A 22,360-nucleotide genomic window follows, 5' to 3' on the forward strand; every position below is an offset into this window, starting at 1 on the left:
AGGAGTATTATAGTGTGCAGTTCTCATCAACATTTGTTTTCTAGCTTCCCACTACCTGTTTCCCACTAGCATGTGGGAACTGTGTACTTCTATATTTCCCCTTCCCTGAACGTGTAACATGGAGTTTGCTAGTAATAGTCTGTTTCAACCCTTTCTGTTTTCTTACATAACTAGTAAAAAAAGCCCATTGTATTCTTTATACAATGGGCTCTAGCAGGCAGCGGCGAGAGCGAGGGACGGAAGGCTACCTGAAAGAGGGCTGCGGCTCCTCGGTGGCTCCTCGGCTGCGGGTTGGGCTGCGGGTTGAGCTCCTCGACGCGCACCTCCGCGGCTCTCCTGAAGTGGCTCCTCGGCATGCTGCCGGCTCTTCGGTGGCCCGTGGCGCTGGCAGGGGAGTTGCTGCTGCTGCTGCGGCTTGGTGGCGAAGCATGGGCCCAGCGGCGATCGCAGCCCAGGCTCCGCCGTTCGCTGGGAGGGCGGCGCCGCTTCCTCCGTTGATGGCGGCTCTTCCGGCGGCAACAGTCATGGCGGCATCGTCCATCGCGTCGCCGCCGCCGCCGCCGCCCGCATCTGATGTGGGACCTCGTGTCAGGCCGCCGGGCAGGGAGCCCCCGGCAGCCGCGCTCTGCGCGACTGCCGGGGGCTCCCTGCCCGGCGGCCTGATGCGAGGTCCCACATCAGATGCGGGCGGCGGCGGCGGCGACGCGATGGACGATGGCGCCATGACTGTTGCCGCCGGAAGAGCCGCCATCAATGGAGGAAGCAGGGAGCCCCCGGAAGCCGCGCTCCCGGAGGCCTGACGCGAGGTCCCACATCGGCGGCGGCGGCGACAGCGCGATCGACGATGGCGCCATGACTGTTAGCGCCGGAAGAGCCGCCATCAACGGAGGAAGCGGAAGAGCCGCCATCAACGGAGGAACCGCCATCAATGGAGGAAGCAGGGAGCCCCCGGAAGCCGCGCTCCCGGAGGCCTGACGCGAGGTCCCACATCGGCGGCGGCGGCGACAGCGCGATCGACGATGGCGCCATGACTGTTAGCGCCGGAAGAGCCGCCATCAACGGAGGAAGCGGAAGAGCCGCCATCAACGGAGGAAGCAGGGAGCCCCCGGCAGCCGCGCTCCGCGCGACTGCCGGGGGTTCCCTCGAGCGGCGGCCTGACGCGGTGAGAGGCGCTTTGCGCCTCTCGCCGAGTCAGGCCGCCGGGCAGGGAGCCCCCGGCAGCCGCGCTCCGCGCGACTGCCGGGGGCTCCCTCGGGCGGCGGCCTGACGCAGTGAGAGGCGCTTCGCGCCTCTCGCCGCGTCCGGCCGGGAGCAACTGCGAGCCGCGCTGCGCGCGGCTCGCAGTTGCTGGGAATCAGAGGGACCAATCGGCAGGCGCTTCGCGCCTGCCAATTGGTCCCTCCGATTGTCTGTCATGAGGAAGGGTCCAGTCCGGACCCTTCCTCATCCCGGACACATCCCGCCCCAGGAGGGCTTACGGTTTTATTTAGTCCGTGGCGCCCGCGGCGCCACGGGCGGTGTACAGATGGCGCCCGCGGCGCCACGGGCGGTGTACAGATAATATGTCACAAAAGAGCCACTGTAATTCTTCAGTTGAACCTGTTGACTTATAGACCACCTGAATTCGTAGTTTAATTCCCTGCTTCCGATTCATGGTGTTTTTCTTCTGTGCATACTTGAGAAATGAGGATATACTTGCTGGAACCCTCCCCCTGTGCTTGTTAATGCTGTGTAACTTTTGTTTTCAGTGCTTTTCTCAACTGGTAAGGCTGGCACAGCCCAGAACATGGCATCAGAAGACATTTCTAAGCTAGCAGAGTCGCTTGCCAAAACCCAGGTGGGTGGAGGACAGCTGAGTTTCAAAGGGAAAAGCCTGAAGCTCAATACAGCGGAAGATGGTAAGAGGAATAGGTGGTGTTGGGAGGGTGTGACTTGGAGAATATGAGCTTTGCCAAGGACATGTGAAGATGAAGAGGGAGAAGGTATCTAAAGCAGGGGTAGTCAACCTGTGGTCCTTCAGATGTTCATGGACTACAATTCCCATGAGCCCCTGCCAGCAAATGCTGGCAGGGGCTCATGGGACTTGTAGTCCATGAACGTCTCGAGGACCACAGGTTGACTACCCCTGATCTAAGGGACTGTCTAATTCCTTATGCCCCCTGCAGAGCTCTCCACTCTGTTAACTCTAATAGATTGGTAATCTCTGGCCCGCATGAGGTACACCTGGATTGATATGAGCCTGTGGAGTCAGGAATTTTTTTTTGGGGGGGGGGGGTTGGTTTTCCATCGTTAAAAGTTTTACTGTATTGGATTATTATAATATCACATTTTATTGTTGTAAACTGCCATGAGCCAGCTGGCCCGAGAACAGTGGTCATAAATATATAATAAATAAATACAAAGTGTTACAGAAGTATAAAAGCTCAGTCTCATTTAGGGAGAGGAGGATTTACTGACACATGAGTATTCCATCTCCCTTTTAAGAAAAATAGACTGCTATGCATTTGCTCTTCCCATCCTTCACTTGAGCAAACTCACCCCAAACCCTGCAGCTATATTGCTTTTATCTCCAGAGACAAAGGCTACCACAGTGGAAGGAGACGGGGTCTGTGAGGTCCAGTGACAAAGGGCTGCTGAAACAAAGACAGAGGAGTAACCAGCCACTGGGAGTGATTACTAATTCACCCTAGAATTACCAATTCTCCTAGCTACACTACACATACCATATGATGAATAAATACATAGATAACTTATTAATTTAGAATATTTCTATGTGACCTCTTCAGAGTTGTGAGGCACTTTACAATTTTAAAGGACAATTTGAAAAACCAACTTATTAAAACTCAAGTAGGCCATTTAAAAGCCCCTAATTAAAAGCTTAGGTAAAAAGATGTGTTTTAGGCTGGTGCCTAGAAGAAAGCAAAGTAGGCGCCAGGCAAACCTCAAGGGAATTACACTTTTTGCGGAAATGGCTGTAGCTCATGAAGCAGCTAATAAAAGACACTGCATGCTATGGTTGAGTCCTGACCCTCCAACTATAAACCAGGATCCATTAGCAATGCCCCTAGCTACAAATGTGCTCCTCTGTGAGAATGCAGCCTTATCCAGTTGATTCTGAAGACTGAAGGTGGACTTCTTTAGGGCCAGGGATCCTTAGCTGGTTGATAGCATGAGCACCTTCAAAGCAGAGTCTTCTGTATTTGTACACTGTGTAGGGCTGCTGTCAAGAGGGTCAGACACCAGTTGGTGACGAAGGGCAGGAAATCTCTCAAAGGGATTACAGCCCATTTAACCAGGAGTGCAGCGACAATTCATATATTTTGCTACAATCCATCAGTTCATATATTCATATATTTCGCTACAGTCCATCAGAGAGCCAGCTTGGTGTACTGGTTAGGAGCCCGACTTCTAATCTGGTGAGCTGGGTTTGATTCCATGCTCTCCAACATGCAACCAGCTGGGTGATCTTGGGCTTGCCACAGCACTGATAAAGCTGGTCTGATCAAGCAGTAATATCCAGGCTTTCTCAGCCTCACCTACCTCCCAGGGTGTCTGTTGTGGGGAGAGGAAAGGGAAGGCGAATGTAAGCTGCTTTGAGGCTCTTTCAGGTAGAGAAAAGTGGCATATAAGAACCAACTCTTCTTCTGTAAATCTGTAAAGCAACTATCTGAGCTTCTACATCTGCCATTTGTATGCCATTACAAAACATCTACATCTGGTTTGCAGTTTGAGTTGCAGGAGTAGTGTCCATTAGAGCTTCATAAACAAATGGTTTCTGATTGCTACTCCCGATCAAAGCCATGCTAGTTGTGAGAAGCCCGATCCAGGGCAAAAATTACAGGCGCATGACTTCAGCCTCTCCTGATATATATACCTAGGATATATATACCTAGGAGAGCCTCCAGAGCTTTCAAGAGTTTCATGTGGCACAATTGGCTTACTTAATACCGCAATCTTAACTTTGAAGAGTAATAACATTCTGCTCACTCCATGCAGCTGAAGAAGTAATTAAGGAGATCGAGGAGTTTGATGGCATGGAAGCACTGCGTCTGGAAGGAAATACTGTGGGTGTGGAGGCAGCAAAGGTCATAGCCAAGGCTTTGGAGAAGAAACCTGAACTCAAGGTGAGAAACTGAACGGATGATGAGCAAAAATATATTCTCTATTGATCCTGAAAGATAAATTTATGGTTATGGAAACGCACTTCATGTTCATTAACTCCTTGAACTGGCAGATAAAATTGGTCTATTGACATTCAATCTGTGTGAATGACAGGCAAACATAGGAGTAACTTAAAGCAGCCTTACCAGTTCTGTGGTTAAGTATGATAGTAACCACAGGGCTTCTTGCAAGTCTGCTGAAGAATTAAAACCAGTAGCAAATTGATTTTGATAAGCACTGCTGTTTAGCTTTAAAGCATGGCTCATATTATTGGAATACATATAGACTGAAAATCATTGTTTTTCAGGGGGGGAAATTAACTGGGAGGAAAACTCATTTAATTCAGTGTTTGCTAGGTTTTTCTATTGGGATAGTACTTCAACCCTTCTCTTCAATCAAAATCAATTTCTGTGTCTGAATGCTTTATGTAATGGAGGAAGAAGATAATAACTGTACAGATACTCAGTGGGGTGGATGCTTTCTTCCTGAATTTATTGTTTTCTACTCTTAGAAATGTCCTTCCACCTCACCAGGAATCTTTTTTGTGCTTATTTGCATTGTTAAATTGATAATTGGCATTCAGGGGCCATTTTGGATTTTGATAATCTTAATTTACTTCTTGTACTATTGTAATATTCTAGAGATCAGATTGCCAGCATACGCTGGATCATAAAGAAAGCTAGGGAGTTCCAGAAAAACATCTACTTCTGCTTCATTGAGCTAAGAGGAATATGCATAGTATACCCATAGTAGACAGCATCCTAAAAAGCAGAGACATCACCCTGCCAACAAAAGTGGGTTTAGTCAAGTCTTCCCAATTGCAATGTATGGCTGTGAAAGTTGGACCATAAGGAAGGCTGAGCGTCAAAGAATTGAGGCTTTTGATCTCTGGTGCTGGAGAAGACTCTTGCGAGTCCCTTGGACTGCAAGGCGAACAAACCAGTCAGTCCTAGAGGATATCAGCCCTGACTGCTCCTTGGAAGGCCAGATCCTGAAGATGAAAGTCAAATACTTTGGCCACCTCATGAGATGGAAGGACTCCCTGGAGAAGAGCCTAATGCTGGGAGTGATTGAGGGCAAAAGAAGAAGGGGACGACAGAGAATGAGATGGCTGGATGGAGTCACTGAAGCAGTCGGTGGGAGCTTAAATGGGCTCCAGGGAATGGTAGAGGACAGGAAGGCCTGGAGGATCATTGTTCATAGGGTTGTGATGGGTCGGACACGACTCCACATCTAGCAACAGCTATTTTAATGCACTCTACATGAGTCTCCCCTTGAAGTCCAGTCTGAAACAGAATGCCATGGCTTCATTACTATTGAGAGCTAGGCGGAATGTGCTTAGTATACCCATTCTACAGTCAACTCATTGATTCCTGATCAGATACCAGGTTCAATTTAAGGTACTGACTGTTGTTTACAAAGACCTTCATGTTCTTGGGCCCTCATATCTTCAGGCCCACCACCCCTGCTGTCTTACTCTGGAACAGCTTTGCTCATATGAGTGCAATCTGTACCACAGTTTTTGTTCTATTATCATCTTCTCACTACATTGTCTTCTACTTTTATAATTCCATGCCCTGCATTTGTTTTATAATCTTGTCTGAAATATTTTTGCATTGTTTTTACATTTTAAAATTTATTTATTTATATTCATATTTATTAATCCTTACTCCTGGACCCTGCTGGCTTGTGGCAACTTACAATAAATATTTAAAATCCTCCTAAAGTACACATCAGTACAGTATAAACTGTAAAACAACACTGGCAGCAAAAAACTATAAACCTCCCCTCTCCCACCCATCCATACCCTGTAGTATCAGCCACTAACCACGTCCCAGGGGAGGGCATTTCCTGGTGATGTCCTGCCCATGGGGCCTATACTGGGAGGGACCCGATCTTCCTAGCCTGGCCTCAACCGAATGCCTGGCAGAAGAGTCCTATTACGTTGGTTATCGACTGTGGCGTGCCATTTGATTGCATTGATTTACATGCAGTATTCTGCCCTGAGTCTCAGTGACAAAGACTGGCTACAAATAAACATTGCTTCTGGTCACTATTGAATAGCTGTTGCAGTATGAAGCAGCTGTCTTTTATTGAACAAACAAATACATAGCTTATGTAGCTCTGCTTATTGTTCAGCAGATTATTCACAGGTAAGTAGTATGTAATTGTCATTTAGGCCACTTTGATTTTCCTAAACATATATAACTTACATCTTCCAGAGATGCCACTGGAGTGATATGTTCACTGGAAGGCTGAGATCTGAGATCCCTGCTGCTCTGGTAAGTGGATTGCTTGTATATTTAGGAGTTTGGCATGACTTCTTATGAACGTGGCTCTAAAAGTGAAATCCTAAGAAAAGCCTACTGATTTCAGTGGGCTCAAACTGGAGCACCCCAAGTATGGGTCTCTATAGGCCTAGGGCCCATGCTAGCCAGATCTCCAAAGCTAAGCCCAATTGACCCTGGCTGTTATTTGATTGAGAGACCTCCAAAGGATACCAGGAACGCAGCACAGAGACAGACAGTGCTAAACCACCTCTGAACCTCTCTTGGAGTGACTTCAGAGCTTGATGATTAATTTTTTAAATTATGCTAAGTGGAAGAAGGTGTGCAGCTAGTGACCAGCCAGCTGTAAATAATCTTTTAAACATTCTTGGAGGAAAGTCTAGCCTGCTCAGGTTCTAAAATGGAACTCCTAAAATGAAACTCAGTTACGATCTACTCCTCCAAGCAATATGAGATTTCAAGCTTCTAAGGGTGAGCAATACAAGGACTGGATAACGGTGACTTGGGCTGCATGAAGATTACAAAAGTAGCTGGAAGTTTATGTCCTGGAGCATAAATGCCGTGAGCTGTGAACAAAATTTCTGTCTTTGTTCTGAAAAAGAAAGCACTTTGTCAGATGTAACCCTCTGGCTCTCTTGCAGATCTCTCTTGGGGAGGCCCTTGTTTCTGCAGGCTGCCAGCTTGTGGAGCTGGATCTGAGTGACAATGCCTTTGGGCCAGATGGGGTGCGTGGATTTGAAGCGTTGCTGAAGAGCCCTGCTTGCTTCACTCTGCAGGAACTCAAGCTAAACAACTGCGGCATGGGCATCGGTGGTGGCAAGGTGAATGGCTTATCTCGGGCCTTTAAAAAAGATAGGAGAGGCAGATCTCTGGCTTCTGACCCCCCCTCCCCCCACCCACAATTGGTTTTCATATTAATTATTATTAGTGAACGTGATTGGGGATTTGAGGGGGTGACGGTGGCTTCTGTTTATTTCACAGAGAAGATGTGCCTCATGGCAGTCACTTGGAAACCATTCCAGAGGAGAATTGTGGTAACCTATTGTAGCAAGCTTTCAAAAATAGTGTCTGCCTACTATTGCAGGGAATTAGGAGAAGGGTAAAAATAAAATCAATAACTTGTCAAGATTGGCCAAAAAAAGCTGCGACTTTCTCAAGAACAGAGGTCTGAATTGATGATCGGCATTATAACTGTAGCATCTTTCTGACTTAAAATTCCCTGCTTGATGATACAACTTGCAGTCGCATTGTTGTTGCAAAATATATTTAACAAAGGCTGATTCCTCTGTTGTATTTAGGAAGTGAAAGCTTAACTGTGCCTTGTATGGATGGAATCCTTCAAGCTGCAACGACATTACACTAATGTAAACTGTCTGATAATCTCTTAGATCTTGGCAGGAGCTCTGCAAGAATGTCACAGGAAGTCAAATGCTCAGGGCAAGCCTTTAGCTCTGAAAGTATTTGTTGCTGGACGGAACCGGCTGGAAAATGATGGTGCAACTGCTCTTGCTGAGGCCTTCAGAGTAAGTACAGACAGAGAGGTCCTATGATAAAGCAGCTTTGTTGACTTGGGTTGCATCGCAAGTGAGAGTTTGAGCCTCTTTATTAGTGTTTGAGAACATAATATATGATTTCTCTGAAGTATATCATACTTAATTCTCTAAACAAACAAAAAGCATGATTTTGGCCATATCATGGTTTTGCTCATGCTGAATGCCATTGAGTGCTGGGAATCTGGTTAACAGCATCATTAAAGCTCATTTGGTGCTACCTTGGCTACAGCTGATGATTCTGTTATTAAGGTCCTATATGTCAGGGGTAGTCAACCTGTGGTCCTCCAGATGTTCATGGACTACAATTCCCATGAGCCCCAGCCAGCATTTGCTGGCAGGGGCTCATGGGAATTGTAGTCCATGAACATCTGGAGGACCACAGGTTGACTCCCCCTGCTGTATGTCATGTCTTGTTCTTGGAAGAATAAATTTACTGTTTGTTAGCCTATGCTCCCTACCGCCATCTTGAATGCACAGTGGTATATCGTAGGAGGCTTGTCTACATATCTTCCTGTTGAGTTTTCTTTATGGAAACTATAGTGAGCTGAGCTATGAGTACCCCCCCAGTTTCCCTGTGTCATTGTTTTGCTTTTAGTAGTCAGGGCATGTTGCAGCCAAAAATATGAATTGTAAATATTCAACATATGCTGGGAGAGTTTTTAGTATGCTAGCATCCTTGTCACCATCCCTTACTCATTACAGAAATGCCAATAATACAAAAGGGGTAACTGTACTATACGTATGAGTACAAGGCTGTGTAGCATTTGGGTGGTTTTGGGTGTCTTCCTTTTCTGGTACTACGGCAGGCCCATCCCTTGCCTGTCATGTCCTTTCATCTACTGCTAAACCATAGAGCTGAGATTCTTTGGTAGGTGCTGTTGTCCAGAGGCATTCTCAGACTACACTGGTGCTGGACAGCAGCCATCCTGCTGTGCAGCTTTCTTGATAATTGCGTGGTGTTCTTTTGTTGCAACTTCTGTGAGTCTGGTGTGAAGTCTATAATTGCCTGCTGAGTGTAATCACTGCTTCCATCCTCTCTGTCCGTACAGCTGTTGAAATAGAACAGTTCTCTGGGTGCCAGTGCTATTTGAATAGGTCCTAGCTAAATCTCTTCTGGGTACAGAATGGCAGTTCTTTCAGAAGGACAACAAGTCTGGATTTCTAGGGTTTCAGAACAATTAATCTCTTATCACCAGCCTTCTCTGTAACCATATGCAGAGAGTTTGTATGATACTTAATCAGAAATGTGTTGATTGACACTTCATGGTAGAACAGTGGAAAAGCATTAAGGCAGCTTACTGTTACACATGAGTCATTTGAAAAGGAAGGCTAGGTAAGTTGATCTTTGAGAGGAGAGTTCCCTGCTGCTGTTCCTTATCATCTGTAGTGACTAAGCATTTTCATAACTCTGTCACAGGTATTGTTCCAGAAGTTGCTTATTTTGCGTTACATTCTGGTTTCAGGCTTTAAAAAATGTTGGGGACTAGCTGTTTGATTTTGTGTGATGTATTTTTGAGTGAAAGTAAAGTTTCCCGATTTAAGAAGGTCACCCCAGACTATAAGGTTGCTTCAGATTTCCAACGGTGCATGCTGGAGTAAGAGATTTTTGTTAGTTATTCAGAATATGCTGAAAAACTTGTCTCCTTCAGTGCTTCATGGGGTTCCAAAATATTCAGGCATATTATCTAAGAGTCAGTGCAGCTGACACAATAATCATTCTCTTTAATACCATTCTTGGAGAATCCTGATTATATTAATATATTCGACCATGTTGGTATAATGCCCTTCTTTTTTGTTGCTACTGCTCAGATTATTGGCACATTGGAAGAAGTGCATATGCCACAGAATGGAATCAACCATCCAGGCATTACGGCTTTAGCACAGGCCTTTGCTCTCAATCCCTTGCTGAGGGTGATAAACCTGAATGACAACACTTTTACAGAAAAGGGGGCTATTGCCATGGCAGAGGTGAGTTTCTTTCAGTTAGATGCAATCCTCTTAATGTTAACAGCAGTTACAAAGTCCTTGTATGGTCCGTTTCTGTGACTTTGCTTACATGTGATCTTTGTTCTGCTCAGACCCTGAAGAAACTCAGACAAGTGGAAGTGATCAACTTTGGTGACTGTCTGGTCCGTTCAAAAGGTGCTGTCGCCATTGCTGAGGCTGTTAAAGAAGGGCTCCACAAACTGAAGGTATTGACTACCACTTATTCCTCCTGGATATCTGCGTATGCCTCTTTTTAATCAGAATTGTTGAAGGGCATCTCAAATACATACAAAATCTTCTGCCCGTTTCTCCTCGAACAGGGGCTGGCAAAGTATATGTGATCAATACCCATGCCAGCAGTTGTAATCCATCCTCATACTAAAGATAGCATCTCAAACTGAAGTGCAACCACTGTGACTCTATGAAGCTTGAGTGCTGCAGTTATGGCAAGCTCCTTGCTTTTTGTCCTTTCCAAATGTAGTTGAAGTGGAATGTACTGGGTCTACAGTTACGGTGAATAAATTAAACTTCACCTAAGGTTAGGTTTTGTGATTCTTGGACTGAGTCAGTGAAAGAACAGAGCACTCCTGTGAGATTTTGCAGTTTGAGTCGTACTCCTTTTCCTTCGATGTCCTTTTAAATAAAGCATTACTGTGTGATCAGCTTTAAAATGTTTCTTACTGAGTCCATATGCAGGCAGTCCTCAGTTGTCCTCTCCATCTCGATTATTCCTAACAAACACACCATCTGTCTCCTAGGAACTCAACCTATCCTTCTGTGAAATCAAGCGAGATGCTGCTCTTATTATCGCTGAAGCTACTGAGGATAAGTCAGAGTTAGAGAAGCTTGATCTCAATGGTATGGAAGTATGGTGTTGATATGTACCTTAATTGTGTTGTGGTGGCAACAGATGTTTGTAATCCAATAATTAGCTTATTGGTTCAGGTCAGTTTGTGGTGTCATCTTTGTTCCTTGTTTCTTCTGCCTCAAGGAGGTTTCCATTTCACCTAGCTAACCTATGGGTGCCTTGTTCTTGGTAGATTACCTGCATTCTGTTACCATGGCCCTAGGCTCCCTATCCTAGTTTCTTGATTTCCTGGGAGCTTATCCCATTCCTCAGCTGTTGTGCTTGTGCTTGTGCTTGTTCTTAGGTATGAGTGAGAGATTAAGCCAAATGGAACAATTTATCTTTTCCCATTGAGGGCAGGTGATGAATATTCTGACAGCTTTGTTTTCCAATCAGATAGAATGTTTGCAAACATCCATGCATCATTCCAGTACACACAAATTAACTAAAGGTCACACATAAAATTTTACAGAATTTTTAAAAATTCCAGTATACAATGTACTTTTCACTCTAAGGACAAATTACGGTAGGCTGCTGGATAGTAAAATATTTTAATATAAAGGATAAAGGATGATCCTGAAATTAGTCTTCCCTAGATGGTAGCATAGACCCATTTTTATGTACTCCCAGACAAATTTCCTTGTAGGCCAGTATAGGATTTTGGCATGATATGTTTCTGTCTTTGCTGCAGGCAATTGCCTTGGGGAGGAAGGCTGTGAACAGATTCAGGAGATCCTTGAAAGCTTCAACATGGCAGAGGTGCTTGGATCCCTGAGGTAAGAAAAAACAGTAACCCACTAGATAGGGATTCCCAACGAGGGATCCACAGACCCCCCAGGGGTCCACGGGAGTCCCAAAGGGGGTCCGCAGTTTCCCTCTACTGCCTTAACAGACATATCCACAAACTAGGGAACTGGTAACTTCCATTGCCCCCTCCCATGCAAGAGTGAGTGAATACTGTCATGGTTTCTGTGCCTGGGAAGGGGTGGAACATACATGCCTACTTCTGTCTGAAAACTGTCTCCTGTCTCCCCCCCCTTCCCCCTCAAACTTATTTGTTAACATGAGTGGTAATGTCACTTCTGAATGGGGAGGCATGGTCAGCTTACATCACTTCCAGGAGTCCCTTAAGCCTGAACAATTATTTCAGGGGCTCCTCCACAGTCAAAAGGTTGAAAAAGTCTGCCCTAGATTATTGAATGAAATGATCATTTCAGGACTGTGGTATGATAGTGGTGGTGGTCTGACTCTTAATGGGTTCAAGGGCTGTTGGCCTGGTAGGTTCTGTATTGCAGGGGTAGTCAACCTGTGGTCCTCCAGATGTTCATGGACTACAATCCCCATGAGCCCCTGACAGCTGGCAGGGGCTCGTGGGAATTGTAGTACATGAACATCTGGAGGATCACAGGTTGACTACCCCTGCTGTATTGGTTTCCCTTTGATCTCCAAAGTCCTCTCTCTAGAAGTGCCCTATTTATTGTATGTTCATTATTTGAGTTTGCACTTCTAGTTAACCACTGCAACAATAGGTAAATATAGATAGTCTTCAGTTTCTGTTCATATTTTTAGAGAAACCATTATTAGGAGTGGGGGAATTATGCTGCTGAGTTTGCTGACTTGGAAGTTCCTGTTCAGTTTCTTAAGTTTCAGCCCACGTGAGCTCTAGCAGTTTATGGTAGAAGCAATTTGGCACCTTCCTAGGGCAATAAGATGCTTCCCTGTTTGCTTAAAGTGTTAGATGAGCATTAAATCAACATCTGAAGTGGCATGAAGATGTTAGTGACCTTGAATGAGAAGATACTTGTGAATCCAATGCACTAGACAGTGTGAGGAGTTGCAATGGGAAGGGAGAACTGGGTCAAGCGATCTCCTCCCTCCCCCCCCCTTTTTTTTTTGCCAGCACAATGACTGGAAGGAGTGATTTTAACCTAGATTCTCCTGTTTCACTGCAGCCTGTTGTACTGTGGTACAGCTTAATTTTGTGAGGAAACAGTGACCATAAGAATTCCGGAGACAAGTAGTATGCTGCTGCACTAGGGAGACAAAGATATGTGCTGCCAAATCCTGCAAGCTCTTCTGCAACGTTCAACCCAATATTTTTACAACTGCCCCAAGGCAATGATAAGTACATGCAGAATGATATGAACTGTTTCTTCTAAATTTCCTCTATTTAGTGATGATGAGGGGGAAGATGATGAAGATGAGGATGATGATGATGAGGAGGAAGAGGATGACGAGGAGGTAGAAGAAGAGGAGGAGGAGGAGGAGGAAGAAGAAGAAGAAGAACCTCCTCACGTGCAGGAGAGGGGGCAGGGAGAACAAGAATTGATGACACCTAAAAAATTTTTAGATACTCACGTAAGTACAGCCAGTTTCCGAGACCTTCAGGAGGTGGTGATGAGGAACTGCTATAGGTAGAGATGTAGGTAGAGATGTGTGTATTTTAGGCTCTCCTCTTGATGTTTGTGAGCCCTGTAAGTCTAAATAGGCTAATAGTTGTTGGTTTTGGAATTGCTCCCCCCCCCCTTTCTAGCTTGGCTCTGAGCATTGCAGTTCACGTGCTTGTGTGGGCAGATTGAGATCTATGGAACATTCAAAGATGAGCTGATGATCAGGGCAATCTATTTCAGGAGTCCACTCCAGTGTCCTCCACACTTCCTCCTGTGGATGTTGGTACATTTCTTGCTTTCCCCTCTCCAGAGAAGCTATTGCGACTGGGCCCCAAGTGTTCAGCCTTGGTAGTTCAACAGGTAAGTCTCTGCTTTCTTAATCCAGTGCAAGCAGTTGCTCTGCGCATCCAGGGTGCTTAGAGTTGCTTTCTTTGCCAGTAGTTTCTCCCCTCTTAGCTGGCTGCTGTGACCTTTGCGTCTGTAAGAATGCTTTTTGTATAAACATAGAAGTTATACATTCTTTTTACTGAGGAAGTGTTCAGCCTGTTTCCCCAAAAGGACATGCAGTTGTCCAGATTCCTTATTTATCAAATACACCTTCATGCATGGCATTTGAAATGGCTTGCAGTTTCTTTTTGCAAGGCCACAGTGGGGAATTTGGCTTTCCCATGTGTGTCAGGGAATCATCCTAATCCTCACCATCATGCTACATGAAAGGGTACTTTATTTATTTTATTTTATTTATTTAGATTTATATACCGCCCTCCCCGAAGGCTCAGGGCGGTTTACATTAAAACTAGTCAACGATACATGAAACAGTCTTCGTTAAAACATACAGTAATTAATAACAGTGGTTGTAACCATATAACAGAATAATGTAACAGTATAACAATATAATAAAATAATATAACGATGGAACGGTGCAATACCACAACAGGTCCAGAGCGCTCTGGTGGAGTTCTGGGAGGAAGGGAGGAGAGGGGGGGAGCGGGGGGAGCGGGGGCCCTTCATTCGCTGTTGGTTGTGCCTGGTCTCAACCAAATGCCTGGCGGAGGAGCTCCTTTTTGCAAGCCCTGCGGAACTGTTTAAGTTCCGTCAGGGCCCTGATCTCCTCCGGGAGCTCGTTCCACCAGGTGGGGGCCAGGACAGAGAATGTTCTGGCCCTGGTCGAGACCAGGCGGACTTCTTTAGGGCCAGGGACCATTAGCCGGTTGGTGGCGGTGGAGCGCAGAGCTCTTTTAGGGGCATAGGCAGGGAGGCGGTCCCTCAGGTACACTGGGCCCTGACCGCGAATGGCCCTGACCGCGAATGACCGCGAACTTGTGATGAAGGATGACTCACTAGTTTACCAGCATGCCCTGCAATCCAAAGGATCTGCCCAGTAACCACAGACAAAACCAGACTGCCTTTTTTCAATTGGTGAAATATTCTCCGCTCCGACCCAATTGTGACTCTTGCTCAGAATTCCACGCCCTCTCTCTCCACCAGGCCTGCTGTGAAGGAAGCCTCTAGCAGCAACTTATTAAAGTGAGGAACCTGATTCTCTGTGTCTCTGTGCTGCACTGAGGGGCAGCCATTTCTGCCACTCTTCTGAGAATGACGCAGGGGTGTCTGTGTGCACATGCATTCCTTTTGGAGGGCCAAGCATGAGGGCAGAGCTTTCTCCTTCAGCCTAATGGTAATCTGACAAAGAGGCCACAGAAAAGTCCCTTCTCACTTACAATACTGCTGTGGCCGGCCTCACGGCTGGTGGGAAGACACAGCCAAGCCATGTGTGTCTCTTCTAATCCCCACTCGAAACGTTTCAGGCCTACTGCACAGGGTTGCTGTGGTGTTGCAGGGATTCTTTTGCCTCCTGTTTCTTATACCCAACAACCTTGTGTGGTAGGCCTCAAGTGGCTCTTCTGCCCAGCAATCCTGTGTGGTAGGCCTCAGGTGGCTCTTTTGCACAACAACCCTGCCCCCTCTTCAGAGCTGCCATTTTCATCTGGGGAGCTGATCTTTATAGTCTGGAGCTGAGCAGCAATGACTGAGTCGCAGGGCAACCTGCAGACTGAAGTGGTGGAGTGGCGCAGGTATGTCCTGCCTGGCCAGTGGCCTCTAGGCGGCTTTCATCAGCCACAGTTTTCTAGCGCCTATTGTATTTTTTTGCACACCGGGTTTTATTGTTAGTTCAGAATATACCGTAAATACTAAAACAGCACCCAGAAAGCTACCAAATGGTAGTCAAGGAATTGCACTTGTCCCATAACACTATAACCTGAGATAACTAACTTGTGCAAGAATCAACTTTGTACCAGTTTAAGGCTTTTATGATTAGAAACTAGATCTTGTAAGCTCTTAAAATGTACCGTGACTGCTGCGGTAAGACACGAAAGCATTTTCATTTCTGTACACAATAGTTTCACACCCAGTTTAAGTTATAGGAAACTGAAATGAAGAGGAAGTGCCTTTTTAAAGGCAACTAAATGAGTTTGTGCTAGGATGGAGTTTGAAGTCTGAGCGCCTGAAATACCCAACTTCCCACCTGAGCACTACTGACTTGAGTGAAGTGTGCTGCTAAGATGCTAACAACTTCTGGGAGGGCAAAATGAGTTATAGCGCAGGCAGTGCTTCAAGATCACTTTAACAAGGATGTGCCTTTCTTGTGAATATTTCAACCAGAAAGACTTTACATGTGCAGTTTGTGCATTTGCACTTTCAGTGTGTTACTTTGCTTAACGATGCTTGATATATTTAGATTTTAGAAATTGCCTACATATGGGTGTTTTTTGTCTAGTTGTAAAGTGAAGCTGTTGAAGTGTAATCAACCTTGAGAATCTAAGCCAGCCTTTCTCAACTTTTTTACTGTTGAGGATCACCTGAAACATTCTTCAGGCTTCCAGAAACCTGGGAAGTGATGTCAGCAGGTCATACCTCCCTGCAACGCCCCTGGAAGTCACAGGTCACCATAAGTGACATCACCCAGAAACTCCCATCAGATGTGACATCAAGCTCCCTTGCCCCCATCCCCAATGCCAGAAATGGCCCAGCTGCCTACTCTGCTGGACCAGGAACACAGCTAGGGCAGGAATCCGCTGCTCCGTCACCCCCTACCAGCCCCCCCCCAACGCAATTAAGTTAAAATGAGAATTTTATGACCAGGGCCCCTCTCCCTTCCACTTCCTCCAGGCACATCTTTGGCCATTTGGGGGGGGGGGGGTCCAACATAACCATATATGTTCATATCATGATATTTTTTAAAATTTTAAAATAACTCTCACCCAATCTGCAAAACACTTCTTGAGAGGTCAGAAAAACTCCAGGGTTTAATGAAACTGTGGTTGAGAGAACCTGATTTAAGCCAAGCATAACCCAATTATTCTTTCTAGCAATAGGATATGTTGCTGTAGTCAGGACATTCTCAGATTCTGGAGTTGTGTTTCTTCTAGACAGACACATCTGATGTTGAGAAGGTAGTTACGGTTGTTCTGAAGATCTCTTCTGTGTTCAAAGATGAAATAACCGTGAAGACAGCAGTGCACGAAACAACAGGTGAGCTCATCTCTCTGGTTCAAATACCTAGGAAGCTGCAGAATAAATGATCCAGACAAACCCCAGGGCCCATATAGATGGCAGTTGTGGATCGAACACTACCAGATTCTTAAGACCCCTGTGCTGATGCTGGCCTGGGACACAAATCAGAGGTCATCCAGCAGTCTGTTTGTGGAATACATTACATGTGGACAGGGTTTTCCTTTCTTTGCATCATGTATAGTCCAACTTTCTCACTGAGACTCCAGGTAGATTACATAGCATTAAGTGAAATACAGTTGACAGGCTGGGATGTCAATAAATAATGCAACAGGTCTGCAAAAATCTCAAAACAGTTGAAACAAACCTGAATGAAGCAATTGAGCCCAAGGGCTGGCTATAAAACCTAAATGTATTTTACTATGTTAATGGCATAACATGCATAATTTAATATATATTCTGTGTGCAGTTTGGCATATTTATGGAAGTCAGAAGTACAAATTCCTTAAGCTTTCTACATGCAAGACTGAGAATCTATTCAGTGTCTGAGAGAGCTGTAGACCACTATACCCTGTGCTACCTTAAAAAAGGTAAAGGTATCCCCTGTGCAAGCACCGAGTCATGTCTGACCCTTGGGGTGACGCCCTCTAGCGTTTTCATGGCAGACTCTAGCATATATGCTTATTTTATGCCACCTTTCCACCACATCAGAGTCCCAAAACCGGCAACCAAGAAAACATTTGAACAATTTAATACAACATTTAAAATTGTGAAATAATTAAATAAAAACACAAACCTAGAGCACCGTAACCAGGGAGTGGACCATTAACTATTGTTGGGGGTATGCTAAATCAAGCAATAGAGGGAGACAGATTAATCTCCTGGAGAGGCAATTACAAAAATTTTCATGCCATAACCCAGAGAGTTCTTTCTTCTAGCCTCAGATTATGGAAGCAACTCAAGCAGGGCTTGCAAAGATGACTAGAATAAACAGGTAGATTCCTCTGGGATTCCTCCTCCCTTAATGTATGTTAGTCCCAGACCATGCAGGGCTTTAAAAGGTCAATACCAACACCTTGAATTGATCCTGGAAACAAATTAGAAGCCAGTGCAGACTGAACAAGACTGGAGTGATATGGTCCCTACTCTGGTTGGCACTCTCACAGTATTCTGTACCAATTATAGATTGCAGACCATCTTCAAGACCATGTTGAGTACATTGCAGTAATCTAATCCAGATTACCTAGACATGTAACACGGTGGCAAGGTCTTTACTGCTCAGTAATGGCTAAAGCTAGGAAAAACACCCCTGGGCCACTGCTGTCACCTTTTTACCCAATAGGGGGCCAAGGTCCAAGAGCACCGTCAAGTACAGATCTGCTTCTTTAGGGAGAGGGCTTTTGGGGCCATACCTTTCCCATAGCTATAGCACCTTCATCTAGTGGGATTGTTTTAAGGTCTTATTCTCATCCATTCTAAAATGCCTCCAAGCACCTCTTCATGGATTCTACAGCCTCCCTGAGATCTGCTGGAAGCATGAGCTAGAACTGAGCATCATCTGCATATTGGTGGAAACTCAACCCAAATCTTTAAATGACCTCTTCCAGTAGTTTTACAGAGGTGCCAAAAAGCATACGGGGCAAGATGTACCTTGTTGAAATCTGTAAGCCAAGGGGAAGTACAGCACCACAATCTGAAACTCGGCCTCAAGGAAGAACTGGAACCACCACAGAACCTGTCCTGATCCTGAATGGTGGTTTGAAAGGATACTGTAACCAATGGTATCAAAAGCCACTGAGAAGTCTAGGAGAATTAACAGGGTCACAACCCCTTACCCATCTTCCAGCATGTGTTATCCGAGTCCAAGCCAACAAAAGCCATTTTAGTCCCATAACCAGGCCTTGAACTAAATGGGGACATGGGAACAGATTGACTACCTGCACCTTAATTTGGGAATCCCTGAAGTTGGCCTGTCACTACTTACAATCAGGGTGGTCAAGAAAGGTGCATTTGAGACTCTATCATCTAAGAGGCAAGGGAAAAAAAAGAAACAAATAGGAAATAACTTTAGTAGTAAACAGTGTATTATTGGGACCAGAAACAGTCTCATGTAGGCTAGCAGTCTACATGGATTTCAAGTTAAGCTTTAACACTGAACTCCTGAATAGGGTTATATGATTATAGCTTATTAACTGTGGACAAAATTTGCTGTTTGAACAAGGATTATGTTGTATATATGTATATATACAACAATATAATCAAATGTATATATCTGCAATATAATCAAATTATAATAAATGCTGTAGATTTTTACATAAAAATTTTCATTCAATATATTTTGAGTAACTCCTTGTCTTAAAGAGCATTTCTGTCATTCTAAAAGAAATTATTTAAATAGGCGTCTCTTGTTTGAGATCTGCATATTTCCAGATGTTTAACTAAAAAAATAGATCCTGTGGGGTGGGGCATTTTTTTCACTATTATTTTCCCCTGGGTCTTCATATCTCTGGGCTCATTTCATAGTAGATGAAATTTAAAGTAGTCTGCAGCTGTGTGCTAGCCAGCCTTTAGGTTACGAAGACATCCATTAGAGTTATGGCAGCTCATCTCCCTATCAAATGCAAATTCTCCTTGTCTGATGGGGCTTCCTAAATTGGAGCCACTGCAGCCTCTTGCTGCCCTTGTCAAATGCCTTCAATGGTGCTGCTCCATCCTGTATAGCAGTCAGTTTCACTGCTTTAGTGCTGTGATGGCAGGTGCAGCCAGTTCATTACTCGATATTGCCCTGCAGTGGCCAACATGTTGCCCAAGTAGGGTGGAGTGATGGCAAATGCTCTGCTTGCCCTGACCCTTTATGAGCTGGGGAATGTAGCCTGAACAGTTAACTGAGTTGTGCAGCACTGTGCAAGATAAGTATCTCGTGGGCTCTTCAAATTGACAATTATCTATCTCTTTAGACGTGTTGATGAGGGAAGCCTTTTCTTCAGCTACCTTCAATTCTGATGCTTTCATTACTAGCCTCCTGATCCACATGGGATTACTCAAGGTAAAATGGAAGGAGACAATTTGCAGTAATTGGGGGAGGGAGGGGGTCTACGTTGTTTGAGTTACACTGAGCATCCTTGTTCCAAAACACCCATGATTCATTATCCAGCATCTTGCCAGCTATGGAAGTTTTTTTGTTTCTGTGACACCGATGTTCTAATGTATGCCTAGATAATAGAAATAGGCTATAGTAACATTAGGAAATCCTATGGAAATGGAGGTGGCAGTTCGCTTATATCATTTCTGTTCTTAGTTTGATAGAATGTGGAGACTTATGGGCAAAATAGAAATTGTCTAGGATTAATGGAATTGTAGATAAACCTTTGATCTCAGTGGTTAAAAGCACTTTCTGCTTCTTTTTGAATAATGACTCTTTAAAAAGGCATTTCACAGCCCTGTCTTCACAGATTATTTAAACTGTTCCGTACACAGATGCCGTAGTTCCATGCTTTCAGTCTGGCTGAAAGAGCAGCACATGGTTAGCCTTTCTTTTTCTTGGCTTTCAAAGATTGTTCCAGGCTGCCAACACGATTACAACAGGGACAGCATAAGGGAATGGATGTAGAAGTAGGAAGAGTGTGTTTTGTTACACGTGGAAAGGAATAGGAAGGAATACAGGTAAATGCTTGGAAATTTCATAGGTACCTGTAAGACTGGAGAACTTCCTGGGTCTCCCTGAGAATCATAGATTCACAGAACATAGCTCATCTGTATCTTGTTTCTAGAGTGAAGAGAAGATCAAGGCTGTTCAAAGCCTTTATGGCCCTCTGATGACTCTGAATCACATGGTCCAGCAGGATTATTTTCCCAAGTCTCTCGTCCCAATACTCTTGGCCTTTGTCACAAAGTGAGTACTGTGCCGCTTCATCAATGAAACTGAGTGTATATTGGTAAAAATCCACACTCTTACTTCTGCATAGTTCCTGTACGTACTGTTTTCAAGATTGAACAGAATGTTCTGTAATGTGGATTTGGAAGCTGACATTAACAGAACTTGCATAACTTGTTATAAAGTCTCAAAAACTCATCCAAAATTAGCACTGGTATAAGTAGTCATCTTTATTGATGTGTAGCATCATTAAATTAAGAAATTATGCCCATTGTGTGCTGAACAATACTTCTAGAGTTAACTTGCCCAGTTTCAAACGATTGGGGAAAATGATGGCAGTTACCTGTATGAGTAATATTTTTAAAAGGGATGAGCACAAAGAAATATGAAATTCTGTTTTCCTTATTGGCAGGAAGGGGGTCCAAGCAGTTTGAGTGTCCGTGAAACAAATTTCACCTGATAGTGGTTACATTCTTATTCTATGACATACGCTTCCTAATGGGTCTGTCTGGGCCTTGGAAGTAATTAAAATTGGTGATAATGTTCCAGGTGGTTTTCATAAGGCTAACTGAGTGAGAGGTTTGCACCTATGAAGTCATACAGCTCTAGTTAACACCCCAATGCTTGATTATTTGCTGGCAAAAGATACATTTTGGTAGTGTTTTCTTGCCATGCAATATCTAAAACAAACAGAATTCTGTTAACTATTAAAGTTACAGTCTTTAACTACAGTTACAGTCTAGCCCCCTTCAAGGATCGCTGCCTTGTTGTGGCAAGGGGGCTTGCGTAGTTCAGTGAAGCTATGAGCTATGCCGTGCAGGGCCACCCAAGACGGACAGGTCATAGCTGAGAGCTCTGACAAAAGGTGATCCACTGGAGAAGGAAATGGCAAACCACTCCAGTATCTTTGCCATGAAAACTCTATGGACAGTTCCAATAGGCATAACGATATGACGCTGGAAGGTCGGAAGGTGTCCAATATGCTACTGGGGATGAGCAGACGGCTAGTACGAGTAGCGCCAGAATGAATGAAGCGGCTGGGCCAAAGCCGAAAGGACGCTCAGTTGTGGAAGTAACTGGTGGCGAAAAGACAGTCCGATGCTGTAAAGATTTTTATTCCATAGGAACCTGGAACGTCAGATCCATGAATCAAGGCAAGCTGGACGTGGTTAAACAAGAAATGAGAAGACTGAACATCGACATTTTAGGAATCAGTGAACTAAAATGGACAGGAATGGGTGAATTTAATTCAGATGACCATCAGGTATACTACTGTGGACAAGAATCTCGCAGAAGAAATGGAGTAGCATTCATAATCAATAAGAGAGTAGGAAAAGCAGTCTTGGGATACAATCCCCAAAATGACAGAATGATCTCAGTTCGAATCCAAGGCAAACCATTCAACATCACAGTGATCCAGGTCTACGCCCCAACCACTGCTGCTGAAGAGGATGAAGTTGATCAGTTCTATGAAGCCCTACAACACCTTCTAGAAGCAACGCCCAAAAATGATGTGCTTATCATCATGGGGGATTGGAATGCTAAAGTAGGAAGCCAAAAGATAACCGGGATAACAGGCAAGTTTGGCCTTGGAGTACAAAATGAAGCAGGGCACAGGCTGGTAGAATTTTGTCAAGAGAATACAATGGTCATAGCAAACACTCTTTTCCAGCAACCCAAGAGACGACTCTACACATGGACATCACCAGACGGTCAACACAGAAATCAGATTGACTATGTGCTCTGCA

At 44.7% G+C, this 22,360-nt stretch overlaps 1 protein-coding gene across 2 annotated transcripts in view; it reads left to right on the top strand.

The window, feature by feature from the left end:
- The window catches only part of RANGAP1 (Ran GTPase activating protein 1), a 30,895-nt gene that overhangs the window by 4,666 nt on the left and 3,869 nt on the right, over positions 1-22,360 (top strand). For both annotated transcript variants that reach the window (XM_077339384.1, XM_077339385.1), the window contains exons 2-15: positions 1,749-1,898; positions 3,997-4,124; positions 6,384-6,443; positions 7,091-7,270; positions 7,838-7,972; positions 9,812-9,970; positions 10,081-10,194; positions 10,747-10,846; positions 11,527-11,611; positions 13,010-13,193; positions 13,466-13,585; positions 16,657-16,759; positions 19,696-19,784; positions 20,509-20,630. In XM_077339384.1, the coding sequence (XP_077195499.1) occupies positions 1,787-1,898; positions 3,997-4,124; positions 6,384-6,443; positions 7,091-7,270; positions 7,838-7,972; positions 9,812-9,970; positions 10,081-10,194; positions 10,747-10,846; positions 11,527-11,611; positions 13,010-13,193; positions 13,466-13,585; positions 16,657-16,759; positions 19,696-19,784; positions 20,509-20,630 (1,691 nt within the window). In that variant the 5' untranslated portion in view covers positions 1,749-1,786. The remainder of the gene's footprint in view (positions 1-1,748; positions 1,899-3,996; positions 4,125-6,383; positions 6,444-7,090; positions 7,271-7,837; positions 7,973-9,811; positions 9,971-10,080; positions 10,195-10,746; positions 10,847-11,526; positions 11,612-13,009; positions 13,194-13,465; positions 13,586-16,656; positions 16,760-19,695; positions 19,785-20,508; positions 20,631-22,360) is intronic.

Source organism: Paroedura picta, chromosome 5 (assembly GCF_049243985.1).
Source record: "Paroedura picta isolate Pp20150507F chromosome 5, Ppicta_v3.0, whole genome shotgun sequence".
Taxonomy (NCBI): Eukaryota; Metazoa; Chordata; class Lepidosauria; order Squamata; family Gekkonidae; genus Paroedura; species Paroedura picta.